This window comes from Artemia franciscana, unplaced genomic scaffold, assembly GCF_032884065.1.
Source record: "Artemia franciscana unplaced genomic scaffold, ASM3288406v1 PGA_scaffold_1180, whole genome shotgun sequence".
NCBI classification, from domain to species: Eukaryota; Metazoa; Arthropoda; class Branchiopoda; order Anostraca; family Artemiidae; genus Artemia; species Artemia franciscana.
Window position 1 is genome coordinate 2576434 of NW_027062618.1, and position 24941 is coordinate 2601374.

The window sequence follows — 24941 nt, forward strand, 5'->3', positions numbered from 1 at the left end:
CACAAAAAGCACAATACTTGCAATTTATTATTCTTATTCCGTAAGACATGACTTAGTGTTTATTCCACTGTAGTCCTAGAAAATGGGATCGAACTATATTTTTACTACAGGGGTGTGGCAAATGCGTGCTGTACAGTCTAACACACCCCCATTCACCCCACTGCTCCTTAACCTTTTGTGAAAACCACTCAAATAGGAGTTATGAGCTGCTAGACCAATTTTCGCGAAAAGACAAGAAGCTCATTTTCTTTACACAATCAGTCAAAATACTTAAATTCATGTAGGTTTTGATAAATAGATGGGCAAGTTTTATTTAAAAGATTTAGATTTTATAATAAGTGATAATATTTTGAATAGTTTTTCTGTTTAAGGCTTCTAATTTTATGTGTCTGCATCTCAGGCGGTCAAATATGAAACTTTTCAAATATAATTCAAGAGGTGAAATTTTCAATACATAGGTATCAAATACACATAGCTACTACTCATATAACTATAAACCGTTATTTGCTAGCTAGCTGGTTATGTAACGAAGCCAACCTTGCTTTCCATCTGATGTTCGCAACTAGCTGCTAGAAAGCTTCTAGACTAATGTTTTTGAGAAGACAAGAAGCTCATTTTCCTTACATAGTCAGTAAAAACATTTAAACACATTTAGGTATTGATAAATAGATGAGCAAGTATTCTTAAAGGATTAAAATTTTTATAATATGTGATAATATTTTGAATAGTTTTCTTTCTAAGGTTCCTATTCCAGTCTTATCTGTCATCATCTCAGGCTTTCAATTATGAAAAAACAAAGAGACAAGAGGATTTCAGTTATGATTAAACCGCTCCTTCCTTATGATAATAAGGTTTTTCCTTTCACGGAATGAAATTGCCCATCCATCTTTCAAATAGTTATTGGAAGATTGATCTTCTTTGAAAATTTGTTAGTCTTTTAAGGAAAACTTTAAAGGAATCTTTTCATACATTAAGGATCTGTCTCCCCAACCTTTCATGATACTAAACAGCAAGCAACGGTAAGAGTGTAAAGTTTACTGAAAAGAATTTAGAACCGCATAATGAACGCTGGGGGGCTTCAATTAGGAGTTTGGAACACTACAGGTTCTCCCTGGATTTTGAAAAATCCTTTTTTTAATTTTCTCACAAAGAATCTCCCCCTCGCTAGATCCATAGATTTTGAAAATAATTCTTTAAATCTTATTGAAAAAAAAATTAGCGCCCTTTCTCCTAAACTTTCGGTACTTGGTGCTTCTGTGAACGTCGTGCAATTTTAAATTAGTAATTTAAGACCGGTAAATGTAAAAAAAAAAATCGAAAAAGCTGAGTATATCCTGTTGGACAGGAAGCCCCTACCCTTCAAAAAGATGTAGATTAAGAAATTGTCCATAGTTGAGCCCTCATGCATGAGATGTTTTAGCTTCCCTCCAATTAGCTTCCCTGGCCGTTGATATATCTGGTGTGTTCATCTCAAACAGAAGGATTTTGCTGATGATGTAATATACTCGTAACTCACATTGGCACTTGAGATGTAGCAGGCAAAACATCGTTGTTTTAAGTTAAAGTAGCAGGGTACCAACTTAGAGGGAAGAACGTGAACTGGGTGCCAGAGCTATATTGAGAGCCTCCTTAGGGGCTGAATCCTCACATATAATCCTTCAAAGGGCTCTAGAGAAACCATAACTATTCACTTTTAGTATGCTGGAGTAGTTAAGAACAGAACTGGTCATAAGCTTATCGCAAAAGTCTGGCCTCAAAAATTATTTGTTGGAACAGGGTTAAGCTCGATAAGACATAGTAACGGAGTAAATACGAAAAAAGACAAAATACGAGAAAATTTTGACATACACGCAGCAACACAAATAAAAGATTAAGACATATAAAACACAACATAAGAAATAAAACAAACACATTACAAGAATACAAATAAAAGAGAAACTAATGCTCAAAAGCCTGGAAAAAATCTACAAGACATATCTAGGCTTTCAAAAAATCTTGTATGGGGATTCCAGCTCCAGTCAGAAATTCAGCCAAACTATAAGTGACAACCAGCCGCCTATCTCTGGACCATAGGTGATTCCCATGAGGTATTTTGTATATCTAAAAACATATACCAGATACTTATTTTGTCCCTCCGCATAAAGATGTTCCGGAAAGAGGAAAGGACATGTGAAACAGTAAACAAGTTACAGATTCTGGCTAGCATTCGCCTTTTGTCTCGCGCTTTGTAACAAACAAAACACGCGAACGCTTTTCACAACTTTTCATCAAGATGTCAAAGTAAAAGGAAGCGTGCTGGTTAATCACATTGGAACGTGAATATGCTCAATGCTTGCATGGGTGCACAGTTCGGCTTCCTAACTTCACTTTTTCTTTCGTTGCATAAACTTCTTTTATTCGCATGCTGGTCAATATTCTGTGTATCCTAGGTACTGATTTTCTGCCTTTGGCCGGGAGTGAAATGCATGGTTGGGGACACATCATCCGACGTTTCCCGTGTTTTCCCTCAGATTTCTCCAGTTACCCATTTAAAGCTTGCTTGACTCAGGCTAAGCTTACAGAGTCCTATTATTGACCTCCTCCCCCGTTCCAAACCAAATAACCAGTGACACCAGGACTCAAACTCCTGTCCTCAGGATTCCAAGTCTAACGCGCTACCCACTTGGCTAGGACAGCTCAGACCGTCTAAATGTAGGAATCTTAATTTTAGATGCGTTAAAAGAAGGGCCTAATTTTCCATGTTTGCAACTAAGGACATAAAATTTTTCCTCCAATGAAAACGTTGGCTAAGGTTTAAAATACCATCAGCATCATTGAGATAAGAAAGGTCTAGACTTCTCGTAATACATCGCTTCTTCCTTCTGTGCTTTCGAAACAGCATTATTATAAAGTGGCCATGACGTTGGTGGACTCCTTGGTAGATACCCTTCCACACTTCAACCAAGATTTTGCTTGACACGAAATCATTCTGAACTGGCACCTCTATGATATCCTGCCGCCGCCCATACATATTTTTGGATACCCTTGCAACAAGATATTGAAACCTCGACTTTTCACAGAAACGTTTCAGTGAAGTTCTTGTATTTGATGGTCCTTAAACCCCCAATTTGTTATAAAAATAAGCAATAACCTTCATGGAGAAGCTTAAAAGGATGAAATTATTTTGTTGTATAAAATATGTTTATGTTGACGGCAATGCTTAGACTATGGAATCAAATGGGGAGGAAAATTTCTCCTGGATTTGGATTGTGCTGATAATTTAAGCATCTTAGATAAAAGTGTGAGCAAAATGAATGAACTTAGAGAGGTTTTGCGAGTTCAGGGTGCTAGAATAGGTTCGAAAATTATTGTTAACAAGACTAAGTCAATAAGGCTAGGAGTAGGTGAAAATGAAAAGGTGACAATGTGTAACGAAAAGATTGATCAGGTGGATAGATTCACTTACCTTGGGTGTATTATTAGTAAAGATGGTGAAAGTAGTGAAGATGTTAAAAGTTGAATGGTCAAGGTGCAGGGTGTTTTTTCACAGTTGAAAAAAGTTTGGAAGAATAGAAAGAGAAGTCTGCAAATCAAGATTAGAATATTGGAAGGTTGGCTCGATTTTTCCAGAGAAATTGCCTTGGGATTGTTTTGGGGACCCGTTTGACTGACCGTATTTCAAACAGTAGACTGTACGAAAAGGGTGGGTTAATCCCATTCTCTAGGGCTATAATGAGAGAAAGATTGAGATGGCTAGGGTATGTTCTGCGGATGAGGGATGACAGATTGCCGAAGATTGTCCTTTTCGGCCAACCGACTAGGTATAAACAGAAAGCAGGCCGTCTGCGATTGGGGTGGGAGGATGTAAAGAGGGTGGTTTTGAATAGATTGGGATAAAGGGAGAGCGGGCGTAGCTAGGTTGGTCTCAGGCCGCTTTGAATCGCGGTGAGTTGTTAGTAGTAGTAGTAGTTTTGTCGACGAGAATATTTATTCGTAGAAAGTTTTCAACAGTGAGAGTAGTCTTACGGAAAATAAAGAATTCACCTGTTATTTAACATGATTTAATATAAGCATTTAATATAAAAGTTGGAAAACTATGTTGATGACAATGTTTATTCTTAGCAAATCTTCTACATTGAGAGTTGTCTTACGGTAAGAAAATAATCCACTTAGTTTTTTATAATCCATTACATTTTGTTAATCCAAATAATATTGAATTTTTGGATTTTACATCCTAACATTACTGCCTTCTTCTCAAATATGCTGTTTTAAATGAGAATTTCCTGACTACAGTATGTAGTCAGGGCATATATGTTGTTTTTAAAACTATTCTTTTTAGTTCTATTTTTTTTTTATCGATTTTCCTTTAAGGATGTAATAGTCCTTTTCAATGTTCAATGAAATTCCGATCATATAAATTACAAATGTTTATAAAAGACTGAGAATAAAATCAGTACTTGTGTATTATTCATAATACACTCAATAAGTGAAGTTAGGTTCTTTCGTGAAACAAACTACTATGCAGGTACATTTCATGAGAAAAACCGGTTTCATAGCCACAAAGACAAAACTCAATTTAGTTTGCTACACATAGTGATAGAAGATAGTGTCTTAACATGGATTTTGAAATAAAAATTTGGGATTTTCCAAAGACTGAACAAGAGGCAGTTATATTTTTCCAGTAATAGGGGGCTGTTGCCCACAGCAAAACAGTGCGTCAATGGGCACAACATAATTTTATACTCTTACTAGAAGGAACGCATAGTGATAGAAGATGCCTAACCTAACCTAACTTCACTTATTGAGTGTGTACTGAATAATACACAATTACCATAAAATCTTTGGAATGTATAAATATTGAATTATTTCAACTAAATCCACTCTTTGACTACTTCCTTAATTACATTCTACTCCTCCTATTAATGCCTCTATCCTTTTATCGATCTTCAAAATGTTGGAAACACAATTTTTTCTTTATTATTCGCTTTTGTTGCAAATCTGAGCAATTAAGCAAAACTTTGCTTTTGGATTTTATACTAAACACTGAAAATATAGAGCCAACATGAAATATAAAGCTTCCTTCATTTTCCGCTGTAACTTTCAGTACAATTTTGGAATATTTGATTTTGCTTTCTAACGTCATTGCCTTCTTCTCAAATATACTGATTTAAATGAGAATTTCTGGAGTCGACTTTTAGTCGTTTTTTTTTGTTCTTTTTAATCTTTTCTTTTGAAAGATCTGAAAGTCATTTTCATTGTTCAAAGAGAATCTCATCAAATAAATGGCAAATATTGAAATTTTTTTTTGAAAAACGTAATAATTTTTTTTTTTGAAAATTCAATATTGAAAATCGTTCAGTAATAGAATCTACGCAATGTATAAATATCGAATGACCTTGACCAACTCCAATCTTTCATTACCTCCACAATCAGATTCCACTACTCCTGTTAAGGCTTCTGGCCCATCTTTTTAACGAACTTCATAGGTGTTGGAAGCAAAGTTCTTTTCTTTGATATTCGCTTATGTAGCAAATCTGAACAATTTCTACAAAACTTTGCTTTCGAATTTTATGCTACTACAGTAGTATATTTTTATATTACTGACATATTTTATGGAAATATGGATATGCCCCGGAATAAATAATTTCTTTTCCATGTCATGAAATATCACTTGGATTCATTTTCCACTGCCCTTGTCACTACAGCTTTGGAATATTTTTTTCTTATTATTAATATTATATTTTTTTTCATTTTTTTTTCTTACGTATTAAATTTTCTTATTATGAATATTATATTTTTTTCATTTTTTGTCTTACGTTACTGCCTTCTTCTCAAATATACTGATATAAATTAGAATTTGTAATTTTAACTTTTAGTCAGGATTTTCCTGTTATTTTCGTATCTGTTCTTTCTGTTTTGTTCTCTTTACATTTTTTCTTTTTAAATGCGTGAAGACCCTTGTCAAATCCAATAATATTCCAGTCATAGAGATGCAGAAGTGTGGGGGGGGGCAAGAGGGTTTATATCTGGTTCGTCAAGGGGCATGGGCTGCATAATAATTTTTGCTCCAAGGTATTGGAGAGGGCAACTGCCCCCCCCCCCCAACGACACCCCTGCATAACTGATAAATATTGAATGAAATTCAGGAATAGAATCTTCAAAATGTATAAATGTTGTATGACATTAATAAATCCTCCCTTCTAGAATTAGATTCCATCAATTCGTCTGTCGCTTCTTTTTAACGAACTTCGTTGATGTTGGATGCAAAGTTATATTTTAATATTCGCTTTTGTTTAAAATCTGCACGATTTTGCAAAACTTTGCTTTCTGACTTTATACTACTGAAATAGATTCTGAAAATATTGTGTTTTTATGGAATATAAAGTTCGCTGCCTTTTCTATTGCTATTATCATTATATTTTCGTTAGTCCAAATAATCCACTTCAATATTCAATTTTACGCTCCAACGTTATTTCTTGTTTTCATAGGATGCTAAAATGAGAATTCATTTGAATCGTCTTTTAGACAGGGTTTTCTTTTCATCTTTATTATTTTTTTTCATCTGATTTTTTTTTCTAAAAAGCCCCTTTTCAAAAGTAAAAAGACAAAAGATCCTGGTAGCAACAGCTTCGCTGTTCTGTTTATTTTCTCCAAGATATCTAATAAGACATCTGTCGAATTTGTTTTTTTTCTTTTTCTTGTGAATCTGTGTTTCGTATAAAGAAACTAAAAGTATCCTACTGATACTGGCTTTAATTTTGGAAGAATATTACTTAGTTGAAGGATAGCACCTTCCGAACCCCCCACCCCAAAGGACAGTTGCAGTTTTATGGAGGTTGAAGGATCTATGGAGAGGAGTCTTAGCTCGAGGCTAATATCGGCTGAACTCCCTCCCCCCGGACGATTGCAGTTATATGAAAACTAAGGGAGTTGTATGAAGGGCTTTAATTATGAAAGACAGTTAGATCGAGAATAATATTTGCTTTGAATAAAATAAATAAAAGTTTGAAAAATAAAAGTTTGTTTATAATATCTGCTGAAACTCCCCCCGGGACAATTTCAATTGTAAGCAGGTTGAAGAAGTTGTATGAAGTGGTTAGCTCAGTCGGTAGAGCGTGGGACTTTTAATCCTCGGGTCAAGGGTTCAAGTCCCTTATCGGGCGGTTTTTTTTTTGAGCCGTCCTGGCCGAGTGGGTTGGTGCGCTGGATTCGGGATCCCTTGTCTGAGAGGACGCGGGTTCGAATCCCGGTGTCCCCAATTCTTCAGTTTGGGACGGGAGTCAGTGGCGTGACTCTGTAAGCTTAGCCAGAGTCGACCCAGCTCTAAATGGGTACCTGGAGAAATCTGGGGAAGGTAAACAGGAAGGGCGTGCGAAAGCACAGGATGGCTGGCCCCCAACCCCCCATTGCACTTCCTGGCTGAAGGGCCAAGAAACGGAAATCAGCACCGCCGGTACGGACTGTAAAGTCTAATGCCGTATCATTTACCTTTTACCTTTATGAAGGACTTTAATTTTGGAAGAACAGTACTTAGTTCTTGGATACTATCTACTGAAATTCCCCCAGACAACTACAGTTGTATGGAGGTTGAAATTTACACGATGAACGTTTAGCTGCTTAAGACAAATTTAAGTGAACTGTCATTCGGTGAGATGGGACCAGACTCCGATGCTTACCTGCACTGCTGTTAGTTTCTATATCAGATTTACTACAAAACTTTCATTAATGTTGCGTACCACCAACATTTATTGAGTGTTGTTATACCCATATACTTATTAATTTGTAATAGACTACAAACATTATCTATTTTGGCGAGCCCCTTTTGCTTTTTTCCCATGGCGCCAGTAATGGTTTATGAATTTTTTTCCAGAAAAACACCGTGTTTTGAGGTCTGCTTCTTTAAATTGCAATTCGATTACAGTTTTACTGCCACTATTCTTGTTGGGTACCCTGTGGCAGCACAGAGGATTGGTGCTCTGCTTGGCAGTATGGAGCCCAGGGATAAACCCCCTCGCGGCAAGGTTGGGTGAAAGTCTTGCTACTTGTCCCTGCAAAAAAAGATCCGGAAACTGAAACGTTGATTTGCCCCCTATGAGCCAGAATTGGCTCTGGCGGATCTTCATCTTTTTTATTCATGTTGGATGTCTGATGGCTTTCCCTATTCGCATATTTCAATGGGGTTTATACATTATATAGTATCTCGTTATGTAATAAATTATATGGGCATAACTGAACTGGTTACCAATTCTGACCTCAAATGGCCAACTTTGCCTAAAAATGGCAAATGAAGAGGTGGGTTTAATTCCTTTGCAGGTTATCACAAAAATTTATTCACAATTTTTTTCGTTGACCAAAATCCAGTAAACTTAAAAATAAATCATTTAACGAAATTGAACTTGCTTATTATTTTCGATAATACACTGTTTTGTTAATTCCGCAGTTACTGGCAATGAATCAGAAATAAGGAGCAGGGGGGTAGACAAGGCTAATCTGACAGTGGGACTGACGTTGTTCAAGATAATTTTCAACGAGCTGTCACTTATTGAGACCACATTAGATCTGATGCTTCGCTTTGCCGCTATATGCGTGGCTGTTATAGCTGTATGTGAGGGTGTTTGAGTTGTTTGATTCATATTTTCATCTTCGCTTAGTACTGAAAACATTTCTTAGCAAAAAGATGTGTACTCTATTTGAATTTGCTGAGCTGTAAGTTGTTAAGAAATTTTGTCAAAATGAGGCAAATTAAATCCTGTGAAAGCCATATCCTTATGGAATTGTTGAATGCCTTGCGTTAATATAGCTTTTTACCCTTTTAGTCTTCAGGAGTTCTTATCTGTTTGAAATACCTTCTATGTAATAACAGTTGAGCTATTCCATATCTCCATCGAACCTGCTTGGGTTTCCAACAAAGTTAGCACAAGAAAAAAAAACGCGAAGGAGAGGATCCACTTTTTCTTCTAGAAGAAGAAAAAAAAGGAACTATTTTCTTCTAGAAGAATAAAATTAAAAACGAGACTTTGAAGATTGAAGTTATCAAAGTTTGACTTATAAACAAGGAATACAAAAATTAAACATTTATGTATACAATATAAAGAATCCATGCTAGTTCTATTTAAGACAATATATTTACGTGCCAAATTCTGAAAGATTTCTTTTCTAGATTTTTCTGAAAATAATATTTGGACGAGTAGGAAGGGAAAATTTCGTATACTAAGTGACCAATTAGGTACAATAATCAATCAGCAAATTCATACAAAAAACCATCCCGTTGCGTACTTTTACTGAATTCCTAACTAAAAATTTATCCGCTATACTCAAAATTATGAAAGGCTTATTATTCTTTTTTTCAGTTTTCACCAAGCAAACCGGGATTGTATTATAATGCTAAAATACATAATTGATTTTTCGTCGATTTTTTTCAGGTTGTATTTTGGCGGAGCTTTTTACTGGTTACCCTCTGTTTCCTGGGGAAAATGAAATGGAGCAGTTAGCCTGCATTATGGAGATCCTTGGTCTTCCTCCTGACTCAGTGATTCACACTGCCTCTAGAAGACGCCTATTTTTCGGTAAATATTTTCTCATTATAACAGTATTTATTAGTAACACAAAACACATCGCAAAGCTAAGAAATGAAGTAGAACACGAAGATAAAAGAAAAAATATGAAACTAACATTCAACAAGAAAGAGAACAACACTGATAAAACAAACAAATCCAACCGCCACAAGGTGGCAAGCGCCGATGCGTCGATTCTGACAATATATCGCATAGATCAGTCAAGTTCACAAAAATATTCCGATACCGAAGAGGAAGACAAAGAAGAGACTGGCTGGAACGGAAATAAGAATAAAAAGTAAAGGTGTGTGAGAATATTTTCAGGGGGGAGATAGATAATACATCGTCCATTGATTAATATTGCTTCTAGTGATGTAGTTACAAGTTATACCTTTCTTTTCCTATGTGACTGATATGAACTATGCGAATATGATCTGTAAACATGTCAGTAAATGAAAAGTATTAGCTTGCCTATGCTGATGTCCTGCTTTTAGCCATGTTTAAAGCCATAAGCCATGCTAAAACCGGTCTTTCTAATGTGGCTTCTCTCGTTGCTATTTCTTTCTCGGATATTAGCCTTTCTTGTAAAGTAGATTACTGTGCCTTCCTATCTTTAAACAAAATTTCTAGTTCTCCCCTTCTGCGCCATGGTTTTACTATCCCTTTTGTAGATCTTCTCCGCTGGCTGGGGATTTCTATTCCCCACCTAACAATATTCTCCCATTCCCAAACTAACTATCTTCCATGCCTGCGCCAGCGCAGAGTCTCAGATAAAAATAAGATAATACAATTAGGATATGCTCAGATTGTTGCTAATTGAGGGACATACAACAGACGTGTGATGGTCAAGCTCTGTTCAACTTTCTGTGATCATTCAATTCGTTTGCTTCTGGAATTTTCTCCCTTCTTTAGAAAAAAGAACTAAAATGAGTCAGGATTAATTATTTTAGATTCTATAAGTTTTCCGTTATTTACAGTAAAACACGAAAGTTTGTACCATCCCAAACCCCTCGTTGTAATCACATTTTTATGATTATTTCTTTCTCAGAATAGGTTTCAGAATTCGTGCCTGTTACTTATGCCTCTCTGATCGTTTGTCCTTTATTGATTTACTCTGATTGCACTGCTTGCGTTTGTATTTCTCTGCATCACCGCTTTATTAATTTCCTAGAGCTGTGTGTTTTCCCCTCCTTTTATGTTTATTTTTTATCGTTTTTAATTTAATTTTTTATGCGTTACTCTTAAAGGGTTTTCTTTCTATTTTCTATGCGTGTTTTATTCTGTTTTATTCTATTTCCGTTAGATTTTGTAAGTAAAGATTATTTTAGGTTTTTTGTCGTTATATTCTTGGATTTTTTAAACCGGATTTTTGTTAGAAAACTTTTTGTTCGTGATTTTACTGTAGACTACAGTTAGAGTTACTGCTCAGAAAGAACTCAAGTGCTGCTTGTGTTCGTGTTTCTCTGCATTGCTTTATTAATTTCCTACAACCATGTGTTTTTTCCTCCTTTTATGTTTATTTTTTCTCGTTCCTTTATTTGGCAGTTCGGTTATCTTTTGTCTTTCTCTCTCAAAGCAATTTGATTTGAAAATTGGCAAATTTGGAACGTCAAAAAGGTACCTTCTCAGATGGTGGTAAAGTTTATCAATACCTTATGGGGAATTGTATAAACAATACAGAGAAATCAGAAAAAATTAACAGAAGTACAAGAATTCTGGAAGGATATCTCAACTTTGGTCTCAGAAAAGTATAAAGCTTCAGACTTACAGGCTCATTGGATGCATTTTGAATATCGTTACGATAAATATTTTTTCCAATACATCTAATAAAATCTTGGCAACTCAAAAATAGTGAAGTTACTAAACTATCTGGTGAAAATTTTGCTTTGCCATACATTGAAATAACATGGTAATAATAAAACAACAAAAATGTATACTATTTGAAACTATGAAGCATAATAAACAAACTTAAATTAATATTATAAATTCTTGGCATTCTTTTGCAATAATTCACTCCAAAATTCAAGTGTAAATAAATATAATTAAAATAATTATAGTTAAAATCATTTATGATTAAATAATACTATTATAAAATATACTACCCTAGTCAACAGTCGCATAATAATCCAACAGTCATCTAAAGCCCCGATAAAATATATATCTTTTTATATATCTATTTTATTATATCTATATCTATTTATATATCTATTTAAAAACAATGGATTCACTGTTTATGCTTCGAAGGTTTTTAATTTTTATGGATTGTGTTAGTTTTCATGGATTTTTATTTCGTCACAAATATAACTCTGGTACCAGTATAAGAAGATAAAGTACACTTAATCGCGATTGATCTATTATATTGATACTTCATTAAAACTTTTCGCTCACTGCAGCTCTAACTTTGCACAACTTAGAGTAAAAACCCTCCCGAAAAAATGCCCCACTTCGAATAAAATCGTGAACACGCCCTTAGCTGAAAGGGTTGTAACGAAAAATAAACAAATTGGATGCTTCCAGAATTTTGTTTGACAAGTCCCGAAAAGTAACAGTATCTCTGCCGCCTTTGCATCAGTTTATGTCACCTATTTTTGAATATTTCAAAAGAATTAGAATTTAAAGAATCTTGAATTTTCAGATATGATTTTATGAGATGGAAGTGACCTCACTTGCCCTGATAATTCTGACGTTTATTATTCTTACGGAAAGAAAGAGACAACGTTAAAGAGAGCAGTAAATTTTATGCGAAATAATCCCCAAAAGAGAGGGTTAAATTTTAAGGGAGATGATTGTTTTTGTTATTGAGTAAAAATAGTATACAAGACAATAATTTTTAACACAGGTAGACAGAGAGGTGGAACTTACTGCGTTTTCTTTACCACAAAAAAAGAAACAAAGAAAAAAATGAATAAAGCGAAAGAAGAAGAATAAAAATGAGCAGTGGAAAGAAGGACAGATAACAACAAATGTTTTACAATTTACTAGAATAGCCCACTGTTGTAAGCCGATTCATTTAAAAGAAAATTATTTTTTAAATGTGATTGACGAGGGTAATTCGTTCGCTAATTCAGATAAATTGTAATAATTCGCAATGAGAGGAAGTTGGGGAAATATACTTCATCTCGATCTTTTATTTTAAGGAACAGAAAAATAAACTTGTTCTTAGCTCTGGATAAAGCACATCGTTGTTCTTATATCCAGAAGTTTCAGTTCATCAAAAAATTGATTTTTTTTTTTTGGAATTTCAAAAGCCAAATTCCTAATACAAAAACAATAAGGATTTTGAAGATGCGAAAATGAAATTTATCAAAGCCTGGGGGGAAGGAGGAGCAGCTGACCATTGCCTCCCCCATTGTTTTTCGCCCCTAAGTTGAAGTAGCTAGAAATTGACTTGTTAGTACCTGGATTTGTGGGTGCTCTATGTTGTGGGCATAAAAAAACTCCTTTAAAACGAAACAATTTTTTTTAGAAAAGTCCGTATAATTTCTATGGAATTTTATTGTAAAATCTATGAAATTTCTGTTAAATTTCGATGGAAGATGAAGTTTTCAAGCTTCTTTCCTATCCTGTAAAATTAATACTCTTCGAATTGCCACAGCAAAGCCACAACTCTTGCCACAGCCTAGCCGGCAACTCTTCGAATTACCACAGCCAAGCCACAACTCTTACCACAGCCAAGCCGGCAACTCTTCGAATTGCCACTGCCAAGCCAAAACTCTCTTGCCACAGCCAAGCTGGCAACTCTTCGAATTGCCACAGCCAAGCCACTTACATATTCTTGTTCGCAGCGGCAAAATTACGATAGAATATTGCATAAATCAAAGGAGAATATTTCTTAGGTTTAACAAGAAGCGAAGCCTAAACAAGGAAAAACTAAAATATTAGATTGCCAGATTCGTAGATATTTACCCTATTTTTTCTCTTTTTTCTTTTCGCACTTATTCCAACTTCATAGGCACTTAGTATAGAGGATTGTGATTCGAGAGGAAATCTTGAGGTACTACTATGGGGCAACTGGCGAACAAAACCATAAAACTTCCCTTATATCCTAAAAGCATTTATTTTAGCGTTTTAGCGCTTGGCTACAGTCAAAATGACGAGTCCCAATATCCTACTTAGAACAAAAGAATACCTGCCCATATTTCAGGCAAAAAAAGTCTTTGAAAACGAATTAAACTACAAATGATAAGGATCATAATGTATATTCCTTAGAAGAAAGGTTTTTCCACGGAAAGTATCATTTCAGTTTCAATTTGCCATTGATTTGTGTATCTTTTATACTCTTTTTGTTTCGTGTTTTAAAACCATCTGGTTAGGTAATTTTTGCTAGTAAGAGTCATTTTAAAAGTGAAACGGCACCCTATCAGCATCACCTCTTAAGGCTATAAAAAAAAAAAAAATAGTCAGAGAAGCAAGGTAATGTATTATTTTTTAAACCTCTTTTATGGCCTTTGTAGTTGCATTGCACCTATTCATACTGTTTAAATGAATCTTCCCTTGAATCTGTAAATATTAAACTTTCCAAGCTTTGCAGTTAAATAGAAAGTATTGAATCCTTCTCGCTGCATTTGCATTGAAAGCACTTGCCATCTGGTTAGGTAATTTTTGCTGGCAAGAGTCATTTTAAAAGTAAAACTGCACCCTATCAGCGTCATCTCTTAAGGCGAAAAAAAAAATTGTCAGAGAAGCAAGGTAAAGCATTATTTTTGAAACTCTTATGGCCTTTGTAGTTGCATTGCACCTATTCATACAGTTTAAATGACTTTTCCCCTTGAATCTGTAAACATTGAACTTTCCAATCTTTGCAGTTAAATAGAAAGTATTGAATCCTTCTCGCTGCATTTGCATTGAAAGCACTTGCTATATTGGCGTTACCATGACATCTAACCCATTACTAGAATACATTTTCAAGTCCCATTCATAAAACTCATTGAGTATTAAATTAAAGTGTCTTAGAAGGCTTTTGATTCTCATCATTTATATATAAGTTTTAACCATTTTATTGATAAATGGTGTAAATTTTGAAAGGACTACCTTTTCCAACTATTAGTCAAAGATTTACTTCAAAAAGATAGATGCTTCATTTATTTCATTGAATAAGTTCGAATTTACATTAATAGATGAAAATGGTAATTTTGACAGTCTCAAAAACTTGTCACCTGGCTTTCGAGCCAGTCTCCCTGCCGGGGATGTTATGTGAATAGTTTGAATATGTATAGTTAAAGAATAATAAAGAACTTGAGCTTGAACTTGAACTTACTATATCAGACTATGGATCAGATTGGTCAGATAAGGCCTATTCCTCCTAAAAGGGAATTTTTATTGACAGTTCTACTAATAGTTGAGTTTCCGTGAGCTAAAAGAAAATTTCTACGCTCCACTTATATTGACTAGATCAAATAATAAGGAATGTTATGTCATTCCATTGATCAGATTGATCAGATAAGGCTTGTTCCGCCATCCCATTAAAAGATTGAATTGGTTTTTCTATTAATAGTTGAATTTCAGCGAGCTAAACTGCGTTCCACTTCTATTGATTTGATCAAAATAAAATGGTATCATTCTATTGATCAGGTTGATTGGATAAGGCTTGTTTTTGCCATCCCATTAAGAATCTTTTGTGGCATTTCTACTAGTAGTTCAGTTTCTGCGAGCTAACAGGAAATTCCTATATTCCACCTCTGTTGATTTGATCAGATCATAAGTAGGTTATATGATGCGATTGATCAGATAGTGCTGGTTCCACCATCCTTTTGACGATTGTTAATGGTATTTTTAATAATACTTGAGTTTTCATGATCGAACAAAAAATTTCTACAATCAATTGTTAGTAAAATTTTCAAACAAATTAAAACACTGTTGAAAAATGTCGTTAATAGATTTTTAGACCGAGAGTTTAGGAAACATGAAGAATAGAAGTAAAACTTATAATTTTGTAATCCAAGCAATAGCTTGACTGACCAGTTTACTGTCACAACTACTTCTAACAACTGACTACTGCACTAAGCTTACTTCACCAAGCTGCTGCACAGCTACACACGCTCTTCCTCTGTCGTAATATATCTAAGGTCTCCCTCTTTACACCCTCCCAAGATGTTCAAGTTTCCCTTAAATTCTTCCTTCGATCTTGTCCCACCCAATACAGGGACGAAGTGCTTTTCGTTTGGTCCTATATGATTGATAAAAAAGAACTATCTTTGAAAATCTGTGATCTCTCATTCACAGAACTTGTCCTAGCCATCTCAGCTGTCCTGTCATTATAACCCTAGAAAGCAGGATAGAACCGCAATTTTTCGCACAGGTTATTGTCTGAAATACTGTCAGTCAGACGGGTACACAAAAGAATCCATTGGCAATTTCTATGCAAAATTTCTAGCAAATCTCCCTCCATTTTTCTGAGCGTCCATGCTTCAGAAACATACTTGACCATTTTAGTCACTCTTTCTTCCAATACCCTAATCTTGGTTTGCACACTTACCTTCCCATTCTTCCAAACATTTTTCAACTGTAAAAAAAAACACCCTGAACCTTGGCTATTCTACTTTTAACCTCTTGACCAACTCCACCTTCTTTACTAATAATTCTACTTAGGCGAGTGAACGTATCGACTTGATCGATCTTCTGGTTACCCAGCATACTGTAATTTACTAATAATATGAGCTCTCAAACATCTAAAAATTAATTCATTTTACTAACATTTTTTTTCATCTAGGATGCTCAAATTGTCAGCATAATCCAATTCTAGGAGAGTTTTACTTTCCCATTTGATTGCTTGATCTCCCATTGACCTTGCTGTCTTTCTTAGGAAAAGGTCAATAAAAAAAAATACATATAAATGAGTATAGAACACAACCCTGCTTAACTTCTGTTTTTTGCAAAACCAGCAACTAACCTCATTTCCTACCTTAATCGCAGCAATGCTATTCTCGTACACAGCACTAATCACTTCAATGTATTTATCTAGTATCAAACAGTTCGTGGTAACGAACTGTAGTAAGGAGCGACCCGGCTCAATAGTAACCAAAACTCTAAAAAATGGAATTTTGATACCAATAGCTACATCAAAAGAATCGCATTTTAATGCCGATTTTAAATATATAAGTTTCCTCAAGTTTAGTCTTACCCATCAAAAGTTACGAGCCTGAGAAAATTTGCGTTATTTTAGAAAATAGGGGGAAACGCCCCCTAAAAGTCATAGAATCTTAACGAAAATCACACCATCAGATTCAGCGTATTAGAGAACCCTACTGTAGAAGTTTCGAGCTCCTATCTACAAAAATGTGGAATTTTGCATTTTTTGCCAGAAGGCAGATCACGGATGCGTGTTTATTTGTTTTTTTGTTTTTTTGTTGTTTTTTTCCCAGGGGTGATCGTATCGACCCAGTTGTCCTAGAATGTTGCAAGAGGGCTCATTCTAACGGAAATGAGAAGTTCTAGTGCCCTTTTTAAGTGACCAAAAAAATTGGAGGGTACCTAGGCCCCCTCCCACGCTAATTATTTTCCCAAAGTCAACGGATCAAAATTCTGAGATAGCCATTTTATTGAGCGTAGTCGAAAAACCTTATAACTATGTCTTTGGGGACGACTTACTCCCCCACAGTCCCCGTGGGAGGGGCAACAAGTTACAAACTTTGACCTGTGCTTACATATAGTAATGGTTATTGGGAAGTATACAGGCGTTTTCAGGAGGATTTTTTTGGTTTGGGGGAGGGGTTGAGAGAAGGGGGATATGCTGGGGGAATTTTCCTTCGAGAATTTGTAATGGGAGAAGAAAATTTCCATGAAGGGAGAGCAGGATTTACTAGCATTATTTAAAAAAAAACAATTAAAAAATAAAGGTGAAAAATCTTTTTCAGCTGGAAGTAAGGAACAGCAATAAAACTTAAAACAAACAGAAATTATTACCCATATGAGGGGCTCACCTCCTTCTAATACCTCGCTCTTTACGCTAAAGTATTTTCGGTAATTTCAACTACTTATTCTACGGCTTTTGTGATTCAGGGGGTCATTCTTAATGAATTGGGATAAAATTTAAGCTTTAGTATAAAGAGCGAGGTACTGACGATGGGGCGAATCCCCTCATATATGTAATAAAAACATGAGAATACAAAAGTTCTTTACGTAAGCTAATTTATAAGTTACATAAATCTTTTACCAATAAAAAGATTCGTAAAAAATTAAAAGTTCTAGTTGCCTTTTTAATTAACCAAAAAATCGGAGGGAAACTAGGCTTCGTCCCCCGCTCTTTTTTCCTCAAAATCATTCGATCAAAATTATGAGAAAGCCATTGAGCCAAAAAAAAAAAAAAAATATACAAATTTCGTTTTGATTATTCCTCTGCGGAGAGCCAAAATCAAAACATGCATTGATTCAAAAACGTTCAGAAATTAAATAAAAAAAACAAGTTTTTTCAACTGAAAGTAAGGAGTGACATCAAAGCTTAAAACGCACAGAAATTACTTCGTATATGAAAGAGGCTGCTTCCTCATCAACGCCCCGCTCTTTACGCTAAAGTTTTTTACTGTTTTAGAAAGAAGAATTGAGAGAAAGAGTCAAACTTTAGCGTAAAGAGCGGGGCGTTGATGAGGAAGCAGCCTCTTTCATATACGAAGTAATTTCTGTGCGTTTTAAGTTTTGATGTCACTCCTTACTTTCAGTTGAAAAAACTTGTCTTTTTTTATTTAATACTGTACAAGGACAGGACCATCGTTAAAACTCTTTTATCGGCCTAGTCAAACAACTTTAATCCTTCAAGCTAAGGACTAAAGGATGACCTTTTCAATTATTCAATAAAGAGTAAAAATTCGTTCGATGGTTAAGAAACATAGACAACAGACAGGGGGACAATCATCATCCGAAAACATCATGGTTCTCTGTCTAAAACGGACGGAGGAGTCATTTATTGTTGCTCAGTTTCTAGGTCTGAGTTTTTTATTGCTGTTTTTTGGATTTGGTGATTTTCTTGTGTTTTTATAGTTACTGATGGTTTGTCCTTTCCAGGATTACGACGAAAGGAGGGTCATTTATTGTTGCTTAGTTTTTAGGTCTGTGTTTGTTGTTGGGTTTGGATTTGATGGTTTGCAGTTTCTTGCAGTTTCGGATTTGGTGGGTTTTTTTTTGTTATGCAGATGACTTGCTCATGAGTCTTGTGCATGCTACATAAATCAAAGTAAAATAATTTGATAGTTGATATCATTTGTTTCAACAAAGCGTCTGATTTAATTCTCTTGAGCAATGCTCTTATATTTTGATGGCTTAATCCCCATTATTAATCGTTTCCTTTATTTGGTCCAAGATTATAACTCTTTTTAATGTCGATTGTGCACCTTTTTTTATATTTGTTTGCACTAGACCTCAATATTGACTTTTTTTTTTTTTTTTTTTTTTTTTTTTTTTTTTTTTTTTTTTTTTTTTATTTTTTTTTTTATATATATATATAGCAGGACCTTATTTTTAGAAGGTCAAATTATACGGATTGTATAAATACGGAATTGCATAAATTGGATACAAAGCTGTATCCAGGATTTTTTATTTTTTAAAGAAAACATTGGAATTACAGATGCTTGGTGAAGCGGATAAACGCTTGGTCCTGACTTACCTTTTCAAGACTTGCTTTACAGTTTTGCACTGCATTTTCATCATCGTCTTTAACGTTGAAATACTTTTTTTAATTTCTGCTTGCATTTCAAGATCCCATTTTGTGACTTCCCGCCTAAATGACACGTTTCCGTGATTTGTTAGCAGTAAATTTCTGCTTGGTGATAATTCTTTCTTCAAAAGGTAACAGTGAATTATTAATCATTGATACTCATGCTAAATGGACAATTCAAGCCCCCCTCCCCTCGATCATTACGCTATACATGATTTCAATTGCCTGTTGTGTTAGGATTTTACCCTCTCCCTCCCTTCTGTCCCGTCAAAAAAATCAGTTCTCTTGCCTTTCAATTCCTCTGGGTGGGAAGGGGAGTGGGGGATAACATGGTAAAACCGTTGCTCAAAATATAGTCAGTAAATGTGTTTCTTAAATGGAATGATGTGAACTTGGTTGTATCAATATTTACAATTTGTTAGAAGGTCCTATATAATTTCAATGGGCGTGGTCTTTTATTGAAGCACAAGAAGGAAAATCGATGCGTTGAAAAAAAAGGATTTTTTGTCTCCTTAATAATAAAATAATATAAATTGAAGAAGAGATAGGAATGTATCTTACGTGTATTTACAAAATACTACGTATGTCACGGAGTAGGACCATGAACAATGAGAATTTTTTAATAATTTTTAAACATGAGCAGTAGAGCATAGTCTACAATTAATACCAATAACGTGTCTAAAAACGAAAGTGACAAGTGCATTCAAGATATTTTTTTGATAGGGTGTGTTTCCGGAGGAGATTTGGTTAAGTTCGAGCTAACATCTACTTGGATATTGATATTTTGTGTTGTTGACCTTATTGGTGGCAATCTATACCCCTTCAATTCAAAACAGTAATATAAAAGAAATTGCTTTCCATGCTAAAATGTTGCTTTAATTCAATTGGTTTATATTTGTGAGCATTTCAGTTTGTCCGTTATTTTTTGAGACGCAAGTAGCCCCAACCGTTAGAATTCCTGCCCTCTTCTAGATCTAAAAATAATACCTTTTTTGAAGAATAACAAAAAGCTTGTGAATCAGACATTTCTTACGAGTAAACTCTCTTCTTATCTGTGATGGTAAGTCAAACGATGAGGATTGTACTGGATAATGGGACAAAAATTATGTGCCTGGTTTTGCAAGGAAGAAATTTTACAGATTCAGGAAACGATAAATATTTGATGTCAGAAGCTTCAGTTTCTGTTTACTTGGTATTTTCATTAAAGGAGTAAAAAAAAAAAATTCTTTCTAGATTTCGAAAATTATATTTTTCCCGCACTACCTAAATTTTAGTGAATGGACGTGAATCAAGTAAAAAAAATTTTTCGCACAGTTTCACTGTGCGACTCCACGTCAAGTGAAGTTGTTTCACAAAGTGAATTTAAAAAATGTCACTGAGTGCAAACTCAGTAAATGAGTTGTGCAACTCATCAAAAAGAACAAGCCTCATTTGGAAAAATAAAAAATTATCTATTTCTTCTTAGCATAACAAAATATGAGAAACAGGAGTGAACTGATCTATAATGCTTACTGGGCATTAGTAAGTAATCTATAAGTCCTAGTTTGAAAGAACGTGTTACATAAAGCGTATTGAATTACCACAAATTGCGTGGCAATGCTGATGGTCCAGTGTTTCCGATTTTCTTTTCAAACTATCTGTAAAATCTCGTCGACTTTCACTAGAAAATTGATAGATGGCTCTCGGGATTTGGTAGAGTTTTTAGTAGGATTTTTTTCATTTTCTATTTTGTTTTTGGAAGTTTCCGAGCAAATTGTGAATGAAATACCGCATTCTGAAAGCTCAGAGATCAGATCTCCAAGAGTCAGTTTAGTTTGGTTATTTCGTTGATTAGTTTGGTATTAGTTTATAGTTAGGCCTACTCAAAAGGAAATACTTTAAAATTTGTGAATACAAATTTAAATATATAGACAGATATAGATATTTTTAGATATTTTATTGAAAACGAAAGCCTCTTTGGGCCATGGCAAAAAAGAAAAAAAAAACACCAGCACGCAAAATTGTAACACATGATAGTAACACACATAACGGTGAAAGAACATGTTACATGGTAGTAACAATTAAATAACATAATAATTACAAAAATAGAACTAACATAATAGTGAACATAATAAATATGTAAATTAGTAATTAGGGTTATTAAACTTATGTGTAAATTAGGGGGGTGGGATTGTATAAAGTGATCCGTTCTTAGGAATTATATAATTAGTTTTTACTAGTACTTTTAATAGTAGTTTTAAAACTTTCTAAGTTGTTTTCGGAATTATATAGTGTTTCCTTTTGAGATGGCTTAGACAAAATCTATTTTTCTAAAATTTGTTGATAAAAATGACCTCAAAACTGCCAAAAATTAATCAAAGTATCATTTTCCGAGGTTCAGGGTTTTCTGCTGGTTCAGGGTTTTCTTCTTACTGAATTACTGTTTTCCTCTTATTGAAGCCATGAAATGCTACTGACCTACTACTTCAACTGTGTTAGTATGTTGTGAAATTGTTGTTAATAAGGAATAGTTTGAAGCCATGGGTTTGGAGAGAACATTGTGTTTAAAATAGGAAAGTAAGTTAGAACCAAAACCTCAATGATAAATATGTAATGAAGTTAATGATGAATGTAACAGGTTAAATGAGCTTTCTGAAAATATTAATACCTTTTCTAAGAATAGTACCATTCATTAAAGTTTTGTGAAGGATGTTTGAATACAATGATAAGGGATAATAAGAGCTGATAAAAAAAAGTATCTTTCCATTGTTATATCTGAAATTTTATAGGTGCCAAAAACTAAACTTAAGCGAGAATGCACAGCATTTTTGGAAAAGGAAGGATATATTTGAAAACTCCAAAAGTTTGTCTTTAAGCTAGGATTTTCAATATTTGTTGAATGACCTGACGTAAGAGGAACGGAGTGTTCATCCGACACCTTGTAGTGCCCCTCGCTCTTCAACTCTCTTATGATTTGTGATTCATTCTTTATTTTTGGGTAAAATTCTCTCTCTCTCTCTCTCCCTCCGTCTCTCCCCCCCTCTCTCCCCCCTCTCTCTCTCTTTAAATTTATTTATTTATTTTAGACTCAAAAGGCGCACCACGATGTATAGCAAACACCAAAGGGCGAAAAAGAAGGCCAGGCTCTGTGGAGCTCTCATTTGTATTAAAAGGAGCAGATGCAAATTTTGTTTCATTTATTTCAAAGTGCCTCGAGTAAGTTCGATTTTTTAACTTGGATTTTCATTCTGCCCGTTCTTTCTGGGATGTTAAAGATTATATCAACAAAACCTGTACTTAGGACGGTGCATCAGGGTCTCGCTTCACTAATATCAAGATTTTATTGATCTTTTCTATTAATTCCTTTATTTTTCCTATGATTTGCCTGTGTTTTGAACCTCTACCATATTATACCCTTCGGTAGGCTCTTACCATTGTATATAGATAATTGTTGAGAAAACTTAGCTGAACTAAATTCTACAATCTGGAATGGCTCTAATTCTGTTGGTTCTATTTAACACGCTTATTTGTAGACTTCAGTTGAGTGTTAAGGCTAAAACAATTCGCCAAAAGGCTCATAAGGGAAGGAGCTGCACCATCATATAAAAAAAATGAAAAAAGGGCTTTAAAGCCCCATAGATAATTACTTTTATTATACTGAAGTCGGATTAAATTCAAGATAGTTGGCTCCATTAAAAAAGCAAAAAAAAGCAAAAATTAAAAAAAATAAAGTGTATATGACTTATAAGCAAATTAGTTTTATTGAGCATCAACCAATAAGAATACGTGTATAAAATAAAAGCCTAGTCCCCGCCCCAAAAAATCGAAGCTTAGCAAAAAATGAAAGCCTAGTCCCCGTATTTATATGACTCTCAAAGAAAATTGTATAGTTTCACTGAGCATTAATCAATAAGGTAAATGCATATTAGAGGAACACTTTCTTCTCTAAGCGTATACTCTTTAAAATTTTTAAACTAGTATGATGATAAGACAATAATTTTGTCAGTGTTACAAAATACGTAGTATAAGACAGCGCTGGCATACAAGCCAAAATGCACCGTAGCCCCGGTTTTTGCCGTAAGAATGAACCAAAACCACCGACATTGCAGCAGCGAAAATGTTGCGACAGCCCATTTATTGAAGCAGCGAAGTGTTCCAAAAGTTTTCCAGCAAAAATAAGCTAATAGGTAGTTTAAAAAAAAGATAACCTTAAAAAACAATATTTCAATCTGCTGTCGCTTCATGAACGCACCCTAATGGTGCAAATGTGCCCCATCTGGCAATACTGAATCTTGTCTCAAAATTATCGAGTACTACTCTTAGCTTTCTACATCAACAGTCTGACTATGTTACTTGCATCTGTTGATCCACAAAAACTAATTGGGCTACCATCAAATATAGTTGCCTTCTGTGACCAAAAAAAGTATGCTTTGAATTTGGAGTTTGTGCACTGACTTTGCCAAAAATACTGACTTCTATTTTCCTGCAAATAAATTTGTGTGGAAAAAAATAATCCTTCCCGAAATAACATTTTCTATTCTATAAAAAATAAAGAAAGATCTGGTGATTGAAATCAAGTAATCTAAATCAAAAATAATGAAAATGATTGTGGTAATGACTTATGTTCAGTGTTCTTGAAAGAGAAATTATAGGTCTAATACAAAACATGAAGGTTTTGAAGTTGTGTGAAACTTTTTGTAACTTTAGTTAAAATTACTTTTGAAACTACTGGAGATTACTCTTGAAATATGTTTCCAAAAAATATTAAGTTCTATTAATAAACATAATGAACTATTATGAAACATAATAAAATTATGTATTGCAGTATCTTTTTTAATCCAGCCCAGTTTCTTTCAACATATAGACTTTCATGATAAAGTAGAGAAGAAAATCCGAATATAAAGCCTTGGAGATTAAACGAAATTGGTTGATACTCTCAGGGGATCTATAATAGAGGATTGTTTTCCCTAGCAAGACAAGACATGCATCGATTTCTTCTTTTTTCATTTTATTGACACATCAAACTATTAAATTCTTTAATCAGACCATTGATTGTTGATGTATCAAAATATGTTTATGAAGTGCGTCATCGTCCCAAAAATTAAGGGATGTATCTCTTACCCTTTTTAGTGTTACCCCTTCCCCAGGATTTGACGTTGAATTGGTATATCTGCACCAAATTTTGAATATTTGAAAAAAAAGGTTATTATATGATTTTGATCGTATGTCTTTGGGGCTTACGGAGGGGGGAGTGTTTATCAGAAATCGCAGGGACCACTTTTGACTCAAAAAGGGTGCTTCAAACTGATATTTCCAATTGAATGGGTCTATTTAAAGTACCCAAGGCCATCTCTTTCAGTCTATGTAACCAAAGACAGGTATGTTCCTATACATTTTCACTTTACTTTTAGTAAAAAAGCCTTTTTTGCTTCCTTTTTATACATTTTTTGTAAAACCAGATACGCCCCTTCCTGGAAATCTGAGCGTTTGGTGAAGCCATCTCATTATTTTAATCGTTACGACCTTGATTAGTAAACTGCACTTATCGATAATTTCTAATGGTGCATCTGAATCATTACTTACTTTAATTATGTGTATGTAACTGGATAAGCGTGTAAAAGGGCTGGTATAACTCAACCTATAGTCGTTTTTTTATATTTATAAGGGAGGAAATCCATTTCTGGCTTTTTCTTAAATTTTGAAAATTTTTAATCGTATGTTGCGAATTTGTATTATAAAAATAATTTCTGAGACAACACTGGCTAATCATGATAAAACATAAA

At 34.4% G+C, this 24941-nt stretch overlaps 1 protein-coding gene across 2 annotated transcripts in view; it reads left to right on the plus strand.

Annotated features, from left to right (window-relative positions):
* Positions 1-24941, plus strand: part of LOC136041241 (uncharacterized) — a 226863-nt gene that overhangs the window by 195617 nt on the left and 6305 nt on the right. For both annotated transcript variants that reach the window (XM_065725844.1, XM_065725843.1), the window contains exons 10-11: positions 9402-9545; positions 22245-22374. In XM_065725844.1, coding sequence (XP_065581916.1) covers positions 9402-9545; positions 22245-22374 — 274 coding nt within the window. The remainder of the gene's footprint in view (positions 1-9401; positions 9546-22244; positions 22375-24941) is intronic.